At 36.4% G+C, this 24,331-nt stretch overlaps 1 protein-coding gene across 1 annotated transcript; it reads left to right on the top strand.

Annotated features, from left to right (window-relative positions):
* The first annotated feature begins 402 nt into the window (after positions 1–402).
* Positions 403–24,234, top strand: pign (phosphatidylinositol glycan anchor biosynthesis, class N). Its single transcript, XM_088322128.1, has 29 exons — positions 403–609; positions 3,122–3,376; positions 3,437–3,558; positions 5,873–5,971; positions 6,422–6,528; positions 6,603–6,727; positions 6,798–6,928; positions 7,006–7,125; positions 7,922–7,962; positions 8,033–8,092; positions 8,485–8,577; positions 8,845–8,900; positions 10,391–10,469; positions 10,585–10,767; positions 10,845–10,984; positions 12,170–12,269; positions 12,380–12,472; positions 13,587–13,678; positions 14,669–14,774; positions 14,858–14,966; positions 15,036–15,138; positions 16,369–16,471; positions 18,236–18,322; positions 19,188–19,243; positions 19,393–19,468; positions 20,781–20,854; positions 22,139–22,181; positions 22,257–22,309; positions 23,036–24,234. Exons 2-29 carry the CDS (start codon positions 3,150–3,152, stop codon positions 23,157–23,159), a joined length of 2,802 nt encoding a protein of 933 aa, XP_088178254.1. The 5' UTR covers positions 403–609; positions 3,122–3,149; the 3' UTR covers positions 23,160–24,234.
* Positions 24,235–24,331: the final 97 nt, after the last annotated feature.

Below are 24,331 nucleotides of genomic sequence, written 5' to 3'. Positions count from 1 at the left end.
TTCCGTTACTCCCCAAGCCTGCACAAAATTTAGTAATTTTATTAATATTTAGTTTCTTTTGTCTTTTATTAGCATATTTAGTATTGGAGTAATTCAAAAGTAATTGAAAGTAATCAAGTTAAAGTAACCCTACCCAACCCTGCTCACTACACGCAGATCAGATAGCTGCATCCAATCCTTAGCGCCACCCATTTGGTCACTAAGCGGAAGTGCTGCTTTCAAAGTGTCAATTTTATTTTTATTATTCAACATCGTTTTCCCAAGGCAAACTGAATAATTTAATATGTTTTGCTGAAAAAATGGATCATTTCTTTTCTTTCATTAGCCATGAATGGCAACGTTGGAGAGGACTACATTCCTACCCACAATTCCTTCAAAAGTTGCTGTGTATTTCACGTCACAACCCGGAAGCATCTCTCAACTAAGCTCATTGAAAATGATACATGGGTAGTTTTTTATATGTACGCATTGAGGGACCCAAATAATATTTTTGGGGGTTTAAGTTTTTATCTTCTTAGTTTTGGAGACACACAATGTAATCAAGTAACGTTTGTACATCTTCGTTTTTCACTTTCCTTTCGTGTTGGACATCTCAAAATGTGTATGAAGGTAAGCTTTAAAGTTTGGCCTTTCTTTGAAAATGTTAAAGGATGAAAATATTTTTAAAATATACTGCATCCGCTGGCATGTTCTCCGTATCAAATTTCATCAAAAATGTTTTAAAAATATTTAATAATTGAGGCTCCATAAGCATAGGTGTTCTTTGATTAATGATATATAATGGGGCAGCACGGCGGGGCAGTGGTTAGCGCGTGTGCTGCACAATTCTAAGGTCATGAGATTGAACCTTCCTTTGTGGAGTTTGTATGTTCTCCCCATGCTTGCGTGGGTTTCCTCCGGGCACTCCAGTCTCCTCCCACATTCCAAAAACATGCATGTCAGGTTAATTGGCCTGTCCAAATAGTCCCTAGGTGTGAATAAGCGAGAAAATTGTCTGTCCCTGTGTGCCCTGCAACTGGCTGGCAGCCAGTTCAGGGTGTCCCCTGCCCACTGCCCAAAGATAGCTAGGATGGGCTCCAGCACTCCCGCGACCCTACTGAGGATAAGCGGTGCAGATGATTGATATATATGATATGTGTAATGTATCGTCTAAAATAAAATGTTATCTTTTTGCTGACTAATCTTACCTTTTTGCTACATTAGGCTCGGGTACAATTCCACACGAATTACAGACAGAAAACAAAGTAACAAAGTCAAAGAATGGTTTGAAATAGAATAACAGTAAAGGTATAAATAAAACAAAGGTTATGGTATTTGGGAAATCCCAAAATGCATTGCAATATAAATAAAGATAGGTAATGTTCAAATAGATAAAGTTAAAGAGTTGTATTTTCTTTGAGTTATTATTATCCATGCCCCAAAAAAATGGCATACAATCCAAATGACCAAAGAGCATTGTAGTTATGAGAACATGCATACATATATTTGATTCATATAATGTACAGTTCATTAATTTTACCTTATTTAAGTTCCTGTATAGAGATTTGGGGAAATGCATTCAAAAGCAATATATAATCGCTTATCTAATTACACAAGCAAGCGATTAGTAATGTGCATACCACTGCATAGCAAAAACAAAAAAACTGTATATCAATCGAAAACATTTTAAAATTTGAAATTTAAATATATTTTATTAATTATACAAAGCAAGTAAGCACCAACTCCCAACAAATATTCATCTGTTGTTTCTCTACGTAGTAGACACTCATCATCTCAGGGACATCCATAACTTGCAATATTGCAAACCTCTAATATTCTTGCACAACGTAAAAAGCCATTTTGCCAACTAAAATGCTATCAAGTGTAGAGAAAGATGGAAATAACCAGCGCTTGCATGAGTCTGGTCTTTGATTTCACTGCTTTGTTCGTGTCCCTCCAGATGGGTTTAAGTCTGGCAAGTGCGGCTGTGGTTTGAGCTATATTATATTATATACTTCTCATATTATACGTCCGCATGGTGGCTCATAAAGCAGCTTGCTGTACTCTGTCAAATGCCTTCTTGAAATCGAATAGAATGTGATAGAGGTTTCACTGATGTTTTTGAAACTTCTCACAAAGGATATGCAAAATAAAAATCTGCATATAAAGGCATATACTATATGTAGTTTGGATATATCTATATATATATATATATATATATATTATCTCAATAGTTTTTTCGGGTATCCTATGTTGTAGGAATCACTAACGATACTATTGTAAGTTTAAAATGTAATTTTTTGTTTTCTAATTTTCCTTTGCGGGTAATGGTTTGGATTTTAAATGTGTCTTCCCTGCAAGGAACAAAATGGAATGGGGCAGGCACTTTAAAGCTTTGGTGTCAGCCGACTCTCATTGGGCACATGTTTATGTATTGTACTATTTATTGTATGTACATCTGCTTTTTTTGTGTGCAATTAGTTATTTGTTTATTTTTGTTAATTAATGATTGGAATTTTATTCTCATCTCATCTCATTAGCTGCACCGCTTATCCTCAGTAGGGTCATTATCTATAGAAATGAGAATTTCTTTTTCACTGTACGTCGGCATGTAGGCCTCAAAAAGTCCCTGAAACAGTGAGCTTCTTAGCCTGTTTTAAAAAAATATATATTATTATTATTGTTATTATTATTATTATCCATCCATCCATCCATTATCTGCACCGCTTATCCTCAGTAGGGTCGCGGGGGTGCTGGAGCCCATCCCAGCAATCATCGGGCAGTGGGCAGGGGACACCCTGAACTGGTTGCCAACCAATTGCAGGCCACACAGGGACAGACAACTCGCTCGCTCATTCACACCTAGGGACAATTTGGACCGGCCAATCCACCTGAAATGCATGTCTTTGGAATGTGGGAGGAAACCGGAGTGCCCGGAGGAAACCCACGCAAGCACGGGGAGAACATACAAATTCCGCACAGTAAGTCCGGTAGCTGGATTTGAACCCACACAGGAGGTTCCCAAGACCTTAGAACTGTGCCGCACACGCGCTAACCACTGCGCCGCCGTGCTGCCCTGGAATTTTGTTGTTTATTGTTATTAACTACAAGCCACAAAAAAATCTCTATCCTTTCATTGCAGGCTTGAAGCATCATTGACACTGCTCACAATGAAGACAATTACCTTTTTAGTGGTGGGCCTGACAGTCCACCTAGTTTTTCTCATGTCTATTTTTGACATATACTTCACTTCTCCTTTGGTCCATGGGATGACACCCATGGCCACACCTTTGCCACCACCGGCCTCCAGACTGGTGCTGATAGTGGCTGACGGCCTTAGAGCAGACAGCCTCTACACCCCACTTCCCAACGGCTCAACCACAGCTCCTTATTTGAGGTAGGAAACGAGCAAAATATTGACATTTAAAAATGACACTTAAAGATTTTCTGCTGATAGGACTGTCATCGAAAACCGAGGTACATGGGGTGTTTCCCACACACGTGTTCCCACTGAGTCTCGACCTGGTCATGTTGCACTTATCGCTGGCTTCTATGAAGATGTTAGTGCTGTTGCCAAAGGTAGGTACTAGCCAGTTATCACACAGGTAATCACATTTGGCAAACAGTGGGTGGGTAAAAGTGCCATAATATGTCATAATTTACAAGAAAAATCATGGTCTCAATTGCATGGCCCTTTTTTGTAATTGTTATAGACTTATTGACACATTTCATACAATTTTCCTTTCATGTTGGACTTAAAATGTTTCTTATTTTATAAATACGCTGTTGCTAATGTCATTGCACTATTACTTTAATGCGCTTACAACTTACAGTCCGACAAATAAGTATTTAGTCAACCACCAATTGTAAAAGCTGTACTTGAAAAGATTAAAGAGGCCTGGAATCGTCAACATTGGTAAACCTCAACCACGAGAGACCGAATGTGGAAAAACAAAAAAAAAGAAAATCACATTTTTTGATTTTTAAATTATTTCCAAATTACAGTGGGAAATAAGTATTTGATTACCAACAAAAAGCAAAGTTTCTGGCTGTCATATGGGATAACTTCTAATGAGGCTCCACTCTTTACCTTTATTAATGCACCTGATTAAATACATTATCTGTATAAAAGACACTAGTCCACAACCTCAGTCAGTAACACTCCAAACTACACTATGGCCAAGAGAGAGGTGTCGAAGGACACCGGAGACAAAATTGTAGACCTGCATGAGGCTTGGAAGAATGAATCTATCTATCTACCCTGTTCATATCCCTCGAGAGGGGTGACCGACAGCAAGACAAACGCATACAAAAAAAAAGAAAATTAAAAAAAAAGGAAAAAGTAGCAAAAAACACACTTGGACCATGGCCAACCCAAATGCCCAAACACCCAAACAAGTCAAGCACCCCGGCACCCAAGTTGGTCATGCTTCCGTCCCTCCAGATGAAATGGGACACCAGAAATCGGCCATGTCACTCGGGTCAGTGTGACACAACACACTCTTTTGTTCAACAGCAGGGCCTGACGGCTATCACTGGTTTACCCCTGCCGCATCATACGGGTGCCCTGTCCATCCCTTAGAACACGTCTAAACATCCCACTATCCCTTTACAACACCTCTCCACTCATTCCTATCACCAACAAGAGCTCTAATTTCCACTAAATTTAGACCTCTTTCCTGCAGTGCACTCATAACACCATCCATCCACGTCAATCGCGGCCTTCCTCTTGGTTTTCTTCCATTTACTTCTGCTCTGTAGATTCTCAATCTATCCAATCTTGTCACTCCTAACATACTCCTCAAACACTTCATCTCAAAAACATTTAATATCCTTCTCAAATCTGCGTTCAGGCTCCAAGTCTCTGCACCATACAACAGAGTCGGCACAATCACACTGTCATACAGTCCCCTTTTAACATCCATACTCGTATTCTTGTTGCTCATCACTCTCCTCAGAGCTCCCAAAACCTTGCTTCCTTGATTCACTCTGTGCAATACCTCGCACTCTATTCCACCAACTGCAGCCACATCACAATCCAAGTACCTAAAACTTTCAACTTCTTCCAGCACCAGACCATACAACCTTATTTCTAACGCAATGCTCACTCCATCACGTGAACATTTTCATTACCTTACTCTTCCCAACATTCACACATAACTTACTCCTATCACACACTCTTTCAAACTCCATTACCAACCTTCTCAATGTTTCCTCAGAATCAGCCACAAGCCCTGTGTCATCTGCAAACAACAACTGACTTACCTGCCACACCGTTCCACTGTTATCCATCATCTCTACACCTCTGTCATTTTATAAAAGATTACCCTTCCCTGATGGTTCTTCTTTCCTCCACTGACCGAAAAATGTAGTTTTTTTTTGGCAAGAACAAGAGATAGGGACTTATATAACAAAATAAATAACCCATACTTAGTGCTGTTTAGGGTGTTTGGAGTAAAATATATTTCACAGCGTGTTCATAAAAAAAGTTGAACTACTGCAATTGACTAATTGAAAATCCATCTGCTTTTACATCGCAGATAATTGTCGGATATTGGCCTCACGAAGGCTAATGTGTCGTAACTGATCTCAATAATTGTAGATTTGGGCAACACTTGATTGCAGGGCAGCTTCTTTCTTTACTTCTGATCACAAGGGAAATAAAAATGGTACTGTGATGTTGTCATGTTACCTCAAAATCTGTATGTTTAGGCAGCGACTGCCACATTCAGAGTAGGAGTCTGCGATATTGTCCCTTAACAGCCATGTACAGTCAAGGTAGCATTAATGTCTAGAACCTGTGATTACTGCATAATTCAAAAATATTTTATTTTGTTCAGGTCACAAGCAGATATTGTCAGTTAATGACTGTGTTTTTCATTGTCATCAACAGGGTGGAAGGTCAATCCTGTGGAGTTTGACTCTGTTTTTAATCACAGCAGACATACTTGGTGTTGGGGAAGTCCTGATATTGTCAACATGTTTGCAAAAGGTAAACACACACATATACATTAATGTAAAATGAAATACTGATGGTATCCAACATTTCAAAGGCATACGAATATTTAGGAAAAACAACTTCTCAATCATCCTTTTATTTTTAAATCTTGCTTACCTGAATCATAGTTTGATTGAGAGCCTCCAAAATGACCCCCAGCCCTCCAGCTAAGGCACACTTTTCATGCCATTAATTTACGTTCCAGCCGTCAAGATAGGGTTTTTTTCTACCATGTGGCCTCCAAGCTAAAATAGATTTTACACCTCTGCCATATTGCTTTAAGACATATTTTTGCATTGTGATCATCATGATGCGTGAATATCTGTGCTCAGAACAAAATTGTGTAGGAGAAGTTGGAAAGGATTTTGAGTCATGCAAATTTTATGGCTTTATCAGTTTTGTGTATATAGCATGTGAGATACTGTTGTTAATGCATGTTTACAGAAGCGAGTAGAGACCATGTCTTCACATATGCTTACTCAGCATCAGAACAGGACTTCGCCTCCACAGACCCATCGAAGTTGGACAAATGGGTGTTTACTCAAGTCAAAGTATGGTAGACTCTTCTCATTAGATCCACAAATGAAAGGATCAACAACATTTTGACTGTGTCTCTTTCTAACAGTCACTTTTTCAGTCAGCAAAGTCTAACTCTTCTTTAATGGCCAGCCTCCTAGAAGATAAGAACATCTTTTTCCTGCATCTTTTGGGCCTCGACACAAATGGACATACATACAAGCCAATGTCCAAGTCAGTACCTTGACTTATCTTCATTTTCATATATTATGCAGCAATAGCATTTTACATGTCTTTTCTGCAGGGAGTACATAACCAATATTGGCTTTGTGGACGCCGGTTTGTCAGAACTGGCTTCCATAATTGAAGACTTCTACGGCAATGATGGCAGAACCGCCTTCTTGTTTACCTCTGATCACGGCATGACTGATTGGGGTATTGGAAAAAAAAGATCAAATTGTAAAATAATCTCCTGTGATGTGAGATTATAAACTAAAATATGCTGCCTTTAGGGACTCATGGTGCCGGTCACACGTCCGAAACGTATACCCCGTTTGTGGCTTGGGGTGGCGGAATAGAGGGAGCCCACAAAGTGATTGAAGATCAGGGTTACCAAGACGGCTATTTGCAAGGTACACTTAGAAAAGGCTATTATTCACGGTTCGTATAAGTCTTTGAAATCCTTAAAAATGCTTGAATTTTAATGTGATGTTTTCAAGGATGGAAAAGTGCTTGAATTCTGGGTGAAGTCCTTGTAAATGTTTGAAATTGTTGCCATGTTTCAAATCTAGTCTGCTTAAAAATGACTACATTGCTCTCTGGTTGCCTCGCTTTGCCATTCCATTTCCCCGTCCCTCGTGATTAACGACAGCTGGCATTAGTTTGTATGGGATTGTCCTACAAAGGGCAATCACCCTCCCTACGGTCCCCGCTCAAGAAGACGGGTGCATGCTACACCATTAAAGGGCCCTTTGAGTCCTATCTTAGTGCCACTGTCATACGAAGTGCCATCCCCTCCCCCAACGGGCCCTGCCCAAGAGGGCAGGTGCATTTATTAAGGGCCATACAAAAAAAAAAAACCAATGTACCATAAGCTATATATTACTGTTATTTTTACCAGACACCTTTGTGGGGAGAGATTTGTCTCAAAAATGTTTACACATCTAAAAATACAATGCCTTAATAAATGCATAAGCAAGTTTAAAATTGATATATGTAAATCACAGGTACATTTGTGGCTCTGCAAAATACACAGTTCACACTGGATTTCTTCTTTTAATGCTACTGAAGAAAATGGAAATATGGTGTGCTAGAATTTGGCCATGAAAAAGGGGTTTGAACTCTGAGTTTTAATTTTACCATGATTTTTAAAAATGTTAATGTTTGAGATGATATACACACTGTTTCCGTCTTTCTCTTCAAACCAAGACTGGAGACTGGAGCACATCAGAAGAGTTGATCTCAATCAGGTGTGACTATATAAAAATATCAATAATCATGTTATACCATGTTTAAGAAATTGCTGTGTTCATTCTACAGGCTGACGTTGCGCCTCTCATGTCATCTCTAATCGGTGTACCCATTCCTGTCAACTCTGTTGTGAGTGTTTCTACTTTACTCAAAGCACATACGGACCATAAGCCGCACCTAATTCATTTTTAAAGGTAAAAACATGTTGTACATACATAACCAGCACCTGATTATAAGCCACATTTTCCATAATGAGAGTAAGCTTATTCATTTTATAAAATTGCTTCTTCTATGGTGTTTATTTGAGGTTGTGTTATATTTGTGATATGCCATTTCCTTAAACACCACCTGTCTCACTTTTAACTTTTCTGCTCGGTCTCCTCTGCCTACATTAGCCGCATCTCTGCATAAGCCTCATGGTCAAACATGTCTGACAAAAGTTGCGGTTTGTAGTCTGGAAATTACCGTCATCCTCTTTCAAGGCTACAGTCGAATTTTTGTTTTTGATTGTGTGTCCCCAGGGTGTGTTACCTGTCCTGTACTTGAACAATAGTGACTACTATAAAGCTGAGTGTATGTACACTAATGCTATCCAAATATTGGAGCAGTTCAAGGTGAGGCAGGTTTGCCGTATATTGCATGTTCAACAGTTGTTTGCCTAAAAATATAAATGCGTACATTGAATATTGTTTTAGATATTATTGCACACTTTTTGTAAATCCTATAAACTTCATTTCACTTCGCAGATGTCACTGTGTTTGTCTCCGTGTGTCTATATGATCTATTCGGGTGACATTGTTCATCCGAAAAACCAATGATTTATGAAAGAAACTCTTCAACCCTTTCATGCAACTGTATTCATAGTTTCGTTTTTGTTTTAGGTGAAAATGAAGCAGAAAAAAGGGACAACATTGTCTTTTCTCTTTACTCCTTACCAGTAAGTACAATATTCTGAATGTATTAACTTGAGCATTTCCTTTTTATTATCAATGTGGCTGCAACACTACTTTTACTACACTGTAATCCATCTTAAAAGTAAGGTATGAAAATAAAATACAAAAAAAAACAAATAACAAATTTGCTCCATTTAACTATTATTTTTCTCATTTGGATATAATTTAAAAAATATATAAAATTGTTGTCATTTTTGGTTAGTAATTAGTTTAACTACAAAAGCTTCTGTCTCCACAAGAAATGCATGTATTGTGTGCTTATCTTTTTTTTCTTTTTATTTACATTGTAAAATATATATTTGTGTTGCTTATTTTTCTCATTTCACGTCATTTTCCTCAATATTTAACAGAGCTTAATTCAGTATGTCTGTAGCATCACACAATATTCTGTTTGCAGATGTGATTATATTTTTCCACACATAACAATCTATTTTAAAACTATTTCTCCTATGTCATTTTATTCTATTTTTTAAAATACAACTCAAATTATAAATGTGCAGTTAAAGTATAGTAAAATAACAAAAATAATGTTAAAAAGATTCATAGTAATGATAAAATAATACAATAATCTCAACAGAACAAGGTAAAATTAGATTTGATATTCTTTCTTAATTTCCAATGATATTGTATTCCTTAAATTTTGAACTGACGCTCCACACTACAAAAGTAGAGTAAAAATTGAGGCTAAATTAAGAATAATTTCAAAAAAATATACTGTATGCATATGCAGGGTTCGTACAGTTGCTGATTTTAGGTAAAGCGCTTGTAATCGCTTTAAATTATTGCAATTTTTCGAAACAAATCTGCTCAAAAATAACGCCGACACTGCTATCTGCTGGCTTCACTTTGCCTTTGCATGTCTTCTTCCCTCGTGATTCGCGGCGGCTGGAATTATGGAATTAGTTTGTATGGCATTTTCCTATGAAGTGCCATCGCCCAAGAGACCAGGTGCATGCTACACCTAAATGGCGCCATTAAGTGTTTTAGTATTGTGTATTAATTATGGACATTTGTCATGGGCCGTGCAATAAATTAAGGTAGTGTTTCCAAATGGTAAGTTGTAATGGGAAGAAATGCTTGCGACTGAATATTCAAGCTACATATTACCACCATTTTACACAACACCTATGTGGGGAGAAAATTGTCTTAAAAATATTAACATACGTATTAGTCAGTTCCACAAATGATTTCTTATTGCAATGGTACTGGGGAAATTAAAATTGGCTTAAAAAGTGCTTGAATTTGGCCATGAAAAAGGTTTCTAAAACCTGCGTACGATTTAAAATAACCACCATTATCTTCCAATAGAACAAAACCTATATTTGGAATAAATGCTAGTTTTCTTATTTTACTGTATTTTATCAAAGGTGACTGTTTTTATGTTTTCTTCCCTCATTTAACTTTGTCAAAAAATCCAGAATACAATTCGCAATTTCTTACATATAACAAGATAAATTGCTTTCCCTTCTAACAGAAAGCTGACTGAGCAAAAGCAAGCAGAGTTCATTCAAAAAGCAAGATCATTGATCGAGATGGCAAAGTACAAAGATGCTGTGAGTATCATGAGAAAATTATGTTTAATTTATGTATATTACTACTGGCAAAGATCCACTGATCACACAATCATTGAGCGACATTTTTAAACCTCTCTCCATTTTTTTTGCCTAGATTGCGCTCTCTCAGGCTCTGATATCCGATGCCCTCGAAGGCCTCATTTACTACCACACCTATGACAGATTCTTCCTAGGTTGTAGCGTGGTGCTAGGATTTTTAGGGTGGACCTCTTATGTTTGTGTGACGATTCTGAAAACCCACGCCAGCCTCAACATGCACCCCGACATCCTGAACAAGGTTTAATTAAATCCTATTCAGCTTACTGACAAGGTTTTTACATTACTTTTCATTATTCGTTGCTTCTGTATCCATAGAAACCCGATTCCAGCTTGGTGTTGCTGTGTGCTTGTGTCACGGTGGTGATCACCGTGTTTCTTCTTATCCAGAAGAGTCCGCCAACATATTATATTTACTGTCTGATGCCAGTGCCTCTGTGGTACCTTGTTTTCAAAGAGTGAGTTCCTTCTAAACAATTTTTTTTCCTCATAAGGATCCTGTGTATAATATATTGCCACCTAGTGGTTAAAAAAACTCGTTTTAGGTGGCGTGCAGAGTTTGAGGTGTCCCTAAAAAGTTTAAACTAGATTATATATTTTGTGTTAACAATACCCAGATGAATTCAAAGAGCCTTGGATTGCATTAGGCAAGAGGAGAGATTGGGGAAGGACAATGACTTAACTCCCGTGCTCGAGGTTTAATTTTTATTCCAGGATGAAACTGGTGAAAGTAAGAGTAGGACCTTTTCAAATACAGTCCAGATGCTAACCCAAACCCCAAAATGATGAAAAAAAGAGGTCTTTATTTGAGTGCTTCTAAGAGAGACGCGTACGTGCCATACAAGCAGTTTGAGAGAGGCTGCCAAGATGATTTCCGACAGAAAATGCCATCAGCAAGTGGAATATTTTGAAGTTAGGACACCACCTTTAAACAAAAACAACACTGATTTGGATAATCAACAAAAATACATGAACTATCACACAAAAGTGTAACATGAGGCTCACCTAGAGGGACCTGACATGTTTGGCTGCCATCTTGCTACGACAGGAAGAAAACGACCCCTTTCCCTTTTTCTTAGTATTTTCTTGATTCTTTTCTTTTATCTTCTTCCTTTTTACGTCCTCCATCCTTTTCATTATTTCATTGTTTTTATATTTCTCTTCTTTCCCCTTTTTTCAAATTTCTTCTCTTTGCTTTCTTTTTATCTTTTTAGTTTTTTTCATGCTTTATTCTTTTTATTTGTTTTTCTTTTTTAATTTTCTCTTTCTTTGCAAAGGCTAGGCAAAAAAATAGCGCACTTCGATCATTATTTTTAATCTTCTAACTTTGTCTATATTTTATGTTGACAATATCTGTGTATTATTTGCTATTGCAACATCCATTGCACTCTGGTCATCCTGGAAGGGGGATTACCTCATGTGTGGTCCCTTCTCAAGGTTTCTTTATTTTCCTTATGTTGAAGCTTTTGAGTTTTTCCTTGTCCTCATGTAGGTTTTAGATCAGGGGATGGTGTCATAATAGTCTGTGGTTTGCAATCATCTATGGTCTGTGCAGCCCTTTGAGACTCTTTGGGATTAAGGGCTATACAAATAAACATAACTTGACTTGACATAACTTTATATATGCATATTTTGAATTTCAGGTCACGCATGTTAAAAGATTTGATCCACTCTACATTTTCCCTGCCTCTAAGGAAGTGTTTTGGCTACTTTGCACTAGTAGCATTCGGCATTGAACTACTGGTAGGTTTCTATTTTTTTTTTTAACTTTGTTTCGACTACATTTGGTTATTTAATGTATTTGCCGTACGCTGAGGTGTCATGGTTACAAACTGTTCCTCTACTGCCCTCAGGTGGTGAGTTTTTTCCATCGTTCTGTGCTGTCAGTGGGCCTGATTCTTCTATCACTCTGGCCCATGTTGTCTGGTCTTTTTGGCAAAGCTAAGGTAAGAAAGGAGTGATAGTGAAACCAGGTACATTTTAAATCTGAGTGCATTAATGTATTTACTTTTTAATTTTACCCTAATTTATTTGTCTTAAAAAGAAAGAAGGGGGGAATATATATGTATGCATTAAAAACTAAAATTAAAGTTTTTGACACAATGACTGAACACAAACACACCAAAAAACATTTCATGCACAAACCTTTTAGCTGGACTCACAGCGCTGTCACTTTCTTCAGGTCTAAGGTCACAAAAAGTGGGTGCTATTAAATGAGATTAAAGAAATGTGATCAAAACAAACCTGCTGCGGAAAACAGTCACAAACAGGAAGCGGTCTCTAGTGGTAGCCTCTGGGACTGTTAATGAACTGGATATTTTTTCGTAAATCTAGCAAGATTATTGTTCAAAAACACCTTGTATATCGCAACACTCGTGTTAAGAGGTTCTCAGTTATCGACAATATTCCCATTACCTAAAATTTAACTCATTTTTAGTTTACATGATTAAATGACTACTTTGTACACCACATATAAATATGAGACGTTGCGACTCTCCCAAATAATCAAGCCAGCTAGACAAGTACATAGTGACATTTTAAAAGATCCTATCACATGATGTGCACACTGGAAAAAAAGTATTTGTTCCTCAAAGGCAGATCATCTTGCCCACAAGGTGTAATATTTTTTCTAGTGAAATAAAAAGGTCTCAAAATAAGCAAATTGACCTCATTTTGCAAATAATGTTGCTCATTAAAAATATTATTTTATGTCAATTGAATATTTTTATGTTTTAATAGTTTAATAGTAGTTAAAAAGTGCGATAGCTTGATAGAAGCGCCTGTGTTTAAATACATTTCAAAATAGGGTTACCAAATGTCTCACTTCTTTTGGGTGGTACCACCTAATAGTTCAATAAATGGGGATATTAGGACTAATACGTTTTATTGAAGTCCGCCAATAAAGAGTTTGATTTCAAATAAAACAGGAATTAAAAGCTTATCAAAAGTAGAAATAAATGTTTTTCATATTTTTAACCTGTATTCTACGCATATGTCATTTTTGTTATGGTTGAGTAGTCCATTTTATTTATAGGAACTCTGTTCTGCATTGCTTTGTAGTATCGCTCAGTGAGCTGGTTCCTGGGGTGTCTTTGCTTGGCTCTTTTCCCCCTCATGCCTGTTCTGGGAAGAGAGCCGAACATATATCTAGTGTAAGTGTGTTAAACTGGATACTAATGGATCAATATCTCCCTTATACAAATACCGTATTCTCCGGACTATAAGGTGCACCCACAGACCCCAAATTGGATGGATTTTTGAGCATGGTGTCAAGTGCCCCGTATGCACTTACAAAATTGGAAATGCGTTACCACCAGATTAATCATACATTTTATCACTGACCACAATTACAGGAGAATGGTGGCAACGGGGATAGAACTGAATAGCACTTTTAAGAGCAACCAATCCTTCAATGCATCACATTGAATGAAACGGGAATCAAATCTGTATTGTGGCGGGGAGGGTGTCGGATCCCGTCCACTAAAGATACAGACATACCCTTGAAAAGACATTAGCTCCTGTCTCATTATCACACTATTTTTAGTCACTGTACTCGACATGTTAGAGTAGAAAGAATGTTCTTTCACTTTTTAGCAGCTCAAACTAAGCACAGTAAGTGACAAACATTTTAAATATATGCGGCCATGATTGTATTTTCCCTATACCTTTCTGGATGACCAAATTACTTCCCACAATACTATTTTCCTAATTCAGTTCAGAATCTTGTGCGCTTTGAAAATATTTTGCCTGCCGGCTATACTACAGGTCGGTTAAATTAACATCAAGAATTTGGTATGGTGACTAAAAATCGTGTAATGATGAGATACCAACTGCCTTTTTATGTGTTGCTGTATCTCTAGTGGGCGAGTGGATAGGATCCGCCACACCCCATGCCGTGATCTGAGTTCAATTCCCGTTGCGTCCACTGTAATTCAATGATTTGCCATTGTGATTAGTGATGTATTCCATCCAGTCAATGAGCACAAACGATACTATTTTTTTTGTGCAACTCTAGCCCTTGTGGTAGTTTCAATCCTATGCACCGTATAGTCCAATGCACCTTATGTTTGAAAAAAAATATGACAATAGACTATTTTGACTATTTTTCAGAAAATTGGGTACAAATGGTGTCTTTTTCTTAGGATATGTGCAGGTCTGCTGATTCTTTTTGGATCTGCCTGTTTTCTGTGGCCTTCATGGAAAGGGACAGTGCTGCAACTCAGGGATAAACAGCAGGTTGTCTTACAGGTAACTGTCTAATTGACTGTTCTTGGGTTGATGCACATTTTACTTTAACATGAGTGCACATTTTAATGGGTGTGCCTAAACAGATGCTGCACGTGGCAGTGTGTGCCTTCGTGCCCTACCTCACACACTCCAGCCTGAATCAGAAAGAGGGCCTTCCTTTTCTCTGTCAGATCATCAGTTGGCTCACATTGGGTAGGTTGTGTTTGACTGAAAACATGTTTTCAGACAAAAACAAGAACTTAAATTACTTATTTTCTTCAGCATCTTTCATGTTGGTTCCGTTGATGAGCTCCACACGTCTGTTTCACCGGCTCCTCAGTGTGTTTCTCTCGCTCACTTCCATGTACCTACTGCTTAGCACTGGGTAAGGTATCTTACAAGTTGATATTTTTTTCAGGCATTAATTAGAGGAGAAAAACGTGCACTGTAGGGGAAAGACTTATTCATGTACAGTAATCCATTTTTCGCGGGTGTGCATTCCAAAAAAAGAGACCCGCGATAGTTAATACCTGCAAAGTCGAAACGTTTATTTGTTTACTCAACATTTTGCATACCTGTCTACCTCAGCCAATTGTTCCCCTCATTAAGCAATGACAAACCTTACAAACACAATATGACACCTATTTACTCACAGCATGGTAGACTGTGTAGAATAAAACCAAAGCTAATTTGTGTAAAGAAGTTTATTTTAATAAACAACACAAACAATTATTTCGGCCAATTTCTTAGTTCTCTCCCAACTGAAAAAAGGCAATTCCGGTTGGAGCCGCAATGGCCGAGACGAGATAGCTGTAACAAAAAAACGAGTTTTGTTTCTTCCACTTAGAAAAATTGTTATACGGCGACACAATTGTAAATGATTGAAAGCATATAAAATGCAATGAAAATTATAGGTTTGATGGGTTTGCATTGACACCAAAGAACAAACCCTATTTACAGGCTCAAGCATTTGTTTTAGAAATGAAATTATTATATTTTTTAAACGTTTTAGCAAAAAAAAATTAAAAATCTTTCTGCTTCATTGCATTCAGGACTTCATCCAATTTTATACTAGAATCATGTTGTAGCCATCATTTGGACGTTATTGGCAAACAGAAATGTGTCATAAAATTTATTTTACCTTTCCTTAGCATGTGGAAAAGTCCAATTTTGTCAGCGATAGAAAGCATCTTCTGACGCCTTTCGGGGCTTTTGTGGGTCCAGAGCGTTTTGTTGACATGATGGGTTTTTTGAGAAACTCGAAATTGAAAAAGATTGTATGATTGTTGTTTTTTGTGTGTAAACATTTTGTGGTTTCCTTTGTTAGTTAGTCATTGATGTTGTTGTTTTTTGTGCTGTGCTTGCATAAAAAGCCACAAAGATTTGCGCATAAATAATGTACGTTTGTCAAGCTGTTGATGAACAGGCAGACACAAGCAGAAAAGGGGCGGGTCGACTTTTTAGCCAATCAGAAATGCATGCTGAACAAATGCACGCTGAAAATTCGCAAAGTAGCTAAATCGCGCAAGGTTAACCGCGATAGAGAGAGGTATTACTTTTAATTGAATTCTTTGGTGAATAAATTGGAACATGACCGGTGTGATTTCTAACCCAGGGCCGAGGCCTTGTTCCCTCCAGTGTTGTCGTGGTTGATGTTTGTGTGGATCAACATTGAACAGGAAGCAATGATCGCTGATGGCATCTCTGGAAGGCAAGAGGTAGAAATGCTTTCTCATTCTTTACTGCAAAATAATTTTTGGAACTGATTGGTCCAAGTGATAATTTCAAATTAGAGGACCAGCTACAACATTGTGGTATTGGCATGTTGGAGTGAGTGATTTTGTCCCCAGGTTAACTTTTGGGTTTTCTTAAAAAAACAACATATATATATATATAAAAGGTGTTTTATCCTGATTGTTCCCCCTCCTTTTTTCAATCGTATTTTGTTTGGTTGGTAAAATAAATAAATACATAGCACGTTCAATTGACAATTTTATTCAAAGCTGCTGCCATACAATGACGCTTCAGCCGAAATATTTCCTCTTATTGAATAAGGCATATATCCAATATTTTGCTCTCAAAATATCTCTTTTCATTTCTATTTTAGAATTTAATAGTCTTTAAAATTGCCATTGATAACAACATAATAAACATCGGTTGCAACACTGTTAGACATGGATTTCCAGGATTTGTCTTTCATCCCTTATATACCCTATAATTACATGGAACCCAAATATCACATTTGCCTACAATTTAGCAAACTGATTATCCTAGTGTCTGCGATACTAGTCGCTATGGTTTGTGAAAGCATTTGCATGCTAACCGTTCAAATCAGCAAAAAAAAAATGGCAACGCTAAATGCTAATGCCACCTTTACTGAGCATCAGCTTTTAACGGTAGGAATGTCACTAAAGCTAGCTACAAAAGCGTAAGTCTGTGATGCTTATCCCTAATGTTCCTGCCATGTCTGAAAAGCAAACCTCTTAATGTTTTCCCACAAATTGTATTCATTATATTTTGATTTATTCATTTAACCATGCAAATATTATATATTGCCTGTCTTTAGTCACACTGCACGAGCATTATTAAACAAAAAGGGGAAAGAGAAGCTACAGAACCCAACAATATCAAAGCCTTGGAAGCACGTCAAGACAAAACACAAATCAGAAAAGAAATAAAACCACTGTGCCACCAAACACTCTAAATATTCCATGTTTTACTGTGCGAGTTAATAGCATATTAAATAAAGCAGTTTCTATGAAAACTCAATTAATCTTATTTTTGTTTCGAGAAAATAGTTCTATTTATGGTACATTAGTGCCGTCTGCTGGACACTTGCGGTTACACCGGGTTTGGTGTGCATATATATTTTTTTGCAATTTCGACTAAAAAATTATGCTTTTGAATAAATGCTACTGCGAAAAATGTTTTAACGTCTGAACATTCTCGTAATACGTTCTGAAATTGGATTTTCAACATATGGCAGCTCTGATGTCAACTTGTACGACACTCTTCCTAAGAGAAATTGTTTTGCCAATCCTTACATCTGAAAAATGTCATCGTTACAGATGTTTGGATCCTTGAAAACAGCATAATTTTCTTTGCAAACAGTCCCTTTCCACCACCACAGCATGAAAACAAATAAATAGCTTTAAATATATTCACATCAATATGAAACACTCCAATAGAATGTCCTTAATAGTATTAACCTCTGTAAATAGCCCAAATAAAGACAAAATGGGTGAACTTTTATGTTGGGACTTCCAGTTTACAGTTTTATGTTAAACATAAAACGGAATTCTTGCCGTAATTTTGGGATTAATACATTATTTCCTTTTTAAATCCCTTACAAACATTTACCATTTTTTATCACAGTTGTAATGCGTGTTGAAAGATTAGATTTCTGTTGACCCTCTAAAACAACTTAATGTATTATTTTAAAATACACTCTGTGTAACAATTGTATCTGAAATGTCTTTCAGCTTTCCTCTATTGACTTCTCCGCCAACATCGACATCTCCAAGCTTCGGCAACTGAAGTTGGATGACATTCGGCGATCTTATTTCTTTGTATCTTTAAAGTTATTTACAAGAATGTAGCCGGGGCATTGAGTTGGGCAGGATTTGGAAAACATTTTGAATCAAGGGCTGCAATTGGTTGGATAAATATGCCCAGGGGCCAGGCCGGTGTAATATGAAAGGCGGATTGATGTTTTAATTTTTTGGTAAATGCAGATATTCTTAACTCTTGTTCCTCTGCAATACACGAGGAACAAGGATAACACAAGCCAATCCATTTTTTAGTCATTTGCATTTACCTGCACAAGTGTCTATTTGTTTATGAAGGGAAAATTTCAACAAATTGTATTTGAAACATTCAAAATATACAAATAACAAATATATAAATTCATAGGATAGTAATATCTACCTTTTTTAAGAACAAAATTTGATCATTTTCATTAAAAAACTCAATGCAAAATGGCTTGTTTCATTGCATGAAATTTATTATGTTGATAGATAAAATAGATTTTTTTAAAAGCAAGTACAGAAAAGTGTAGCCAGTAGTTTTTAATTGGGTACACTTAGTGACACCTGCTAAGAAATCAAGGAGAGTGCAATGGTATTTGCCTTAAACAGAGCGTTCTCGACTTAAATTTCAACTAAAATAACATCGGATGGCTGTTTCCTTAAATGTTCTCTGGTTGATAAATAGTCAGCAAATGCAGCTGTGGTACTGGCGCTTGGCTTTAACTCCATCCAATGGGCATATTTGAAACTGCACGTCATCACGACTCATTTTTCTCCTGTGCTTCTCTCGGCTTTGTGTCGCAGGCCCGATTAAATCCGCTTGATGTAGCCCACCAGCCGGTGTTTGCCTAGTACTCAAGTAGGGTACCAACTGTTATTCAGCTTTCCTTGACTTTAAACTTTTCAGGTTTTTTTCATATTGACAGCTTTTTTCGGCACTGGGAATATCGCCTCCATTAACAGGTACTGCCCACTGTATTGTGAATGAGCACTTATGCTAGTTCTTTAATAAGACTCTTGTATTGAACCTCAGAAAATATGTGACTGTATGTTAAGTCCAGACTGTTTTATAAAGGTGTCTGAAATCTTTCTTTTCTTTTTTTTCCTCTCAGTTTTGACCCGGTGTCTGTCTACTGTTTCCTCACCGTCTACAATCCTTTCATCATGGGAGCATTGTTGCTGTGGAAGGTGAAGTATTGATGAAAGTTGGGGTTGCAACGAACAATTATTTTTATGATCGAGGAATCGGGCAATTATTTTCTTGATTATTTGATGAATCGTAGTTTTAAAAACGCATTTTTAATTTCCTCCTCTATTCAAATATTGAAGTTTTGGACAGTTAGAAAACAGTGCTCAAAACATAAAACATAACCATAATAGTCCAAATATAAAGCAATAAAAAAAATCAAAGTGTTTATCAGATAACTTCATTTTATAAATAAATAAAAAATACCTACAAATGTATGCTATACACCTGCAAATCTGTAAGATACTTTTTTTCTACCACCTTATCCAAAGATCAGATTACTTTTGGACTTATTATACAAAACAAAAACGAAGAAGAAGCAATACATTTCAATTTTTGTGTCACTAAATTTTTCATTTGCCAAAAATAACAAAACTGCAAACCCACTTTTCAAAATATTGTAAATACATTTATTTAATGGGTTAAATCTTTGAATATGATAACATTCTTAATGTGTTAACTATATGAAATATGCTTTTACACGTTGTGTTCAGTCCAACATGTCACCATTCTTATTTTTCTTTTTACTTTTTTTATTTTATTAATTTGTTTTTAGATTTGTTTTCCCTCAGTATTTTTGCAGCACTTCATGTTCCCTTGAAAATTGTTAACATAGTGTTAAATGTTTCATGCCAATTTTGTTTGTAACAATGCAATGGTCATTAAAAAAGATCTGCAACCTCAGTGGAACTGTTTAAATCTAAGCTTAAAACACTTCTATTCTTATAGCTTATGAATGACTTATATTTCATGGTGCAAATATCTCTGAATTATTTGTTATTGCAACATCCGTTGCAGCCTGGTCATCCTGGATTTCCTCGTGTGCGGTCCCTTCTTCATTTTGTTCATGTTGAGGTTTTTTGAGTTTTTCCTTGCCCTCATGTAGGTTTTAGATCACTGGATGGTGTAATAATCGTCTGTGTTTTGCAATAATATGTGGTCTGTGCAGCCCTTTAAGACTCCTTGTGATTAAGGGCTATACAAATAAGCATGACCTGACAAATTTTTCAAAAAAAAAAAAAAGTCAGAGTATTTTATTAAAAACTGTCTTAAGGCGCCCAAAAGTGGTTATACCGCCTAACAATTTCAAAACTGGATTCAATGCACTTATTTAATGGCCCATAAATCCCGCGACACAACTAACCATTGAAGAAATTAGTCACCAACACTGTTTGATAATCAATGTTATCAATTAGTTGTTGCAGCCCTGGATGAATAAAGTTTTTCATCAATAATGCTCGATGTGTCCTTCAGATCATCATTCCATTCATATTTGTCATGTGTGCATTCGAGACCATCCAAGTGACAACACAGCTGTCATCCAGAAGGTAAGGCAAATAATACTCAAGATTTGAGAAGATTGGTAATTTAAATCAGGTAGTTGAAACGTATTTAAAGGGCAAATCTATTGTTAATTTTGAAAATATTTTTGTGATAGTTTTCATATTTTCATGATGATTTTGTGATTGAATAGTCACGTAAGATGGATAAAATTTATAAAATAATAAACGTATGCTTATATTGGGTATTTTTATTGTCATATTTTACGAAGTATACATCTTAAATCAAATTGAATCTGAGAACTACTTTTTTGTGACTGATTAGTGCAAATGGCTACCAGTATTTCGAAAATAACATGTTATTCCTATATTATTACTATTTTATTACCAGGTTTTAATTATTAGAGGTTCAAATAGGGTTTGTCTACCGCTGAACATCATGCTAGTTAGAAATCACATTTCCGAGAAAATCACAATTACCCAAGATATATTTTCAGAAGCAGTCTGCGGGCTACTCAAGTGGTCTTAGGGGGCAGTCCATTAGAGACCCATGTATTAAATCATACAACAGAAAAAATATGTTATAATATTGTTAGTATTTTGCACAGGAAAATAATTGTAAATAAATTGTAATAGAAGGAAAGAATAAAATAATGAACAAGGATAGGTAAAATTAACGCCAAATGTTCAAAAGAAAAGTATTTATAAATTAGCCTATTATCCTTATTTTCTGATTCATTTTAATCATTAATTTAATAAAACAACAAACTATTCAAAATACAAAATCGGAAAAATAATATATATGTATTTTTCTCAATATCCTCAAAATTTCTTATTAAAACATTAAAAATAGCAAAACAATGTTTTTCATTTTACATTGTCCTGGATACGAATCATAGTACAAGAAAAACAATATAATGTACATGTAAGATTACTCGTTTCTAATTCTTTATTTTAAGTATTAGTAAAGCAAATGTTATAATGGTTTAACATTTTAATCGTAAAAACAAGGAAATTTAAATCAATATATGCTTGTTTTGAGTATCATTTTTTATGATACAAAAAGGCATTTCTTAAATGTGTAGTATGTAACTTCAAAATATTCTACTTGCTGGCATCACCATCATCGCAGTATGTGTAATTGTTAGACGCGCTCGAATAAACTCTTCATTTTTCATCTTTTCTGCAGTTTGGGTTGGCTTTCGGACTGTATTTGAAAAAGTTGTTTTCTTACTTTCATAATTTTCATCCTAGAAAAAACCACGCGCATTACATCACTGTCAAATTTACATTTTGTATTATCACTAATGCGATCATTTTTTTGATCTCCAGCTTATTTTTGATCGTCTTGGTCATCTCTGATGTGATGGCTCTGGTAAGATTTACATTATTGCATACTCAAAGCGTATATTACTGTATGTAAGTCTATAATTGTGTCTATTTTCCACAGCACTTTTTCTTCCTAGTGCAGGATTACGGCTCCTGGTTGGACATCGGGACAAGGTATCTTGGTGCCGAACGTCCTTGCTGTGTAAAATCTGGAAAAAGCACCAATCTAAGACAGAAGGGAGTACTTGATTCTAAGCCCCATTTTCAAATTTAAGAACAAAACTGAATTTTGTCTTTCTATGACCCGCAACAGATTTAAAGCCGCAGGTTTAAACAACCATGAAAATAAACTTATTACAGCGATACAGTGGCTTGCGAAACTATTTGGCCCCCTTAAACTTTGTGACCTTTTGCCACATTTCAGACTTCAAACAAAGATATAAAAGTGTAGTTTCTTGTGAAACATGGACAATAAGTGGGACACAGTCATGAAGTGGAAGACACTTTATTAGATATTTTCAACTTTTTTAACAAATAAAAAATGAAGAGTTTTTCCTTGCCCTCATGTAGGTTTTAGATCAGTGAATGGTGTAATAATAGTCTTGTGGTTTGCAATAATCTGTGGTTTGTGCAGCCCTTTGAGACTTTTTGGGCTTTTAAGTGCGTCCCAAATAAACATGACTTGACTTGACTTGACATGTTTCCAGACATCACCACAGTGTTATGCATTTAGATCGCATGCCTTGTAGAAAAGAGCAGCTTTCCGTTTTCCTTCGTGCGACAACGAAAATAAAATTAAAAAGCCACAGTGTTTAAAATGTAGCAAAATAGTAGCGGCTTGTAGTTAGGAACAGTTAACGCAATGTGCTATACCTTGTTTTTTTCCTTTTCTTATTTTAGTATAAGCCACTACGTGATCGTCATGTTGATGACCATCTTCCTGATGGCTCTCAGTGTCCTCACCCAACTCCTCATGTCACAGCGACTCTTTTTCTCCTGGAGACGGAAGATGCACTTCACCTGAGCAAAACCATCAGCACAGTACGAGCTAACCGAACTATGAGAAACGCTCGAAAATTGGAAGTTGTGGTTTAAATTGATGACCTCACAGTTTGGTTCCCATACTGCTATTTTTTTAACACATCCCTTTGAATTATTTGCCCAATTTTACAGCCTTCGGAGAATCTACTGCACCTACTAGCAACTTGTTTGGCATGTAACAATAACAAATATACAAAAAACAGGGATAGTCTGGGTAGTCACATTGAACTGCTATTATTTGAACAGCACTGTATGTATAATTTAACTAGTAGTGGTAACAAAACTAAATACCAGCACTCGCAAAGAGAACAAATGGAAATTTTAGCATAATAATATACCAACAATTTAAGAACAAGTACCAACAATGGTAAGTACAAAATACCTTCAATGCTGAGAGCATTTTAGGATTTTAACTTCTTCATATCCTGTCAAATTATGAGACCTTTCTTGAATTTCAAACATTATCTGTACATTTATGGGCAACATTTTATTCAAAGCTTAAAACTAGATTATAGCTGTTTAACATTTGACAAGGTTCTAAAATTTGAACTACTCAGAAACAGCTCATGCCTATGATCCAGATACCCAGCCTTGTGAAGTTGTACTGTAACTAAAGGACTATTGTACTGTATTTTGATGAGTGTATCCTTACAATTAACCATATTTTAATGATTTCTAATTCCATTGTGGTCCTCTAATATGTGGTGAAATTGTGAGAAATTTGTAAGTATAACATGACTATCAATAGACCTCGGGCTGGTGCTCCAAAGAACATTTCTTCTCATGCGGAGAACTGTTATAAATCGTCCTGCAACCACTCAAAAGGAATTGCTGAATGACCACAAGGCAGCTGAGACCAGAGTCACCAGGAACTTAGGAAGACTCTTGGCAACACTTGGCGGCACAATGGATCAAAATTCTGCAGTGCCCGAAAGGTACCCCTGCTTAAGAAAGCACATGTGTCAGCCACCTAAAGTATAGCATTGATCACCACGAAGATACTCAACGTGACTGGGAGAAGGTTTTGTGGTCAGATGAGACCTATGTGGAACTTTTTGGTCTAAACTCAATCTGTCATGTGTGGAGAAAGATTGGCCCAGGAATAAATCACAGGACCAATAACTACAGGCTCATTTATTTAAAACACAGGCATAA

Source organism: Urocampus carinirostris, chromosome 18 (assembly GCF_059441175.1).
Source record: "Urocampus carinirostris isolate Australia breed hairy pipefish chromosome 18, RoL_Ucar_1.0, whole genome shotgun sequence".
NCBI lineage: Eukaryota > Metazoa > Chordata > Actinopteri > Syngnathiformes > Syngnathidae > Urocampus > Urocampus carinirostris.
The sequence above is the reverse complement of the archived record's forward strand: the minus strand, read 5'-3'. Positions and strand labels throughout refer to the sequence as shown.

Bases quoted from the DNA above. Each gene is read 5' to 3' on its own strand.
- pign (XM_088322128.1), top strand. From the start codon at position 3,150: ATGAAGACAATTACCTTTTTAGTGGTGGGCCTGACAGTCCACCTAGTT. The intron at 7,126-7,921 runs GTACACTTAGAA...CTTCAAACCAAG, and splicing joins CCAAGACGGCTATTTGCAAG to ACTGGAGACTGGAGCACATC. The intron at 18,323-19,187 runs GTATCTTTAAAG...TAAACTTTTCAG, and splicing joins TTCGGCGATCTTATTTCTTT to GTTTTTTTCATATTGACAGC.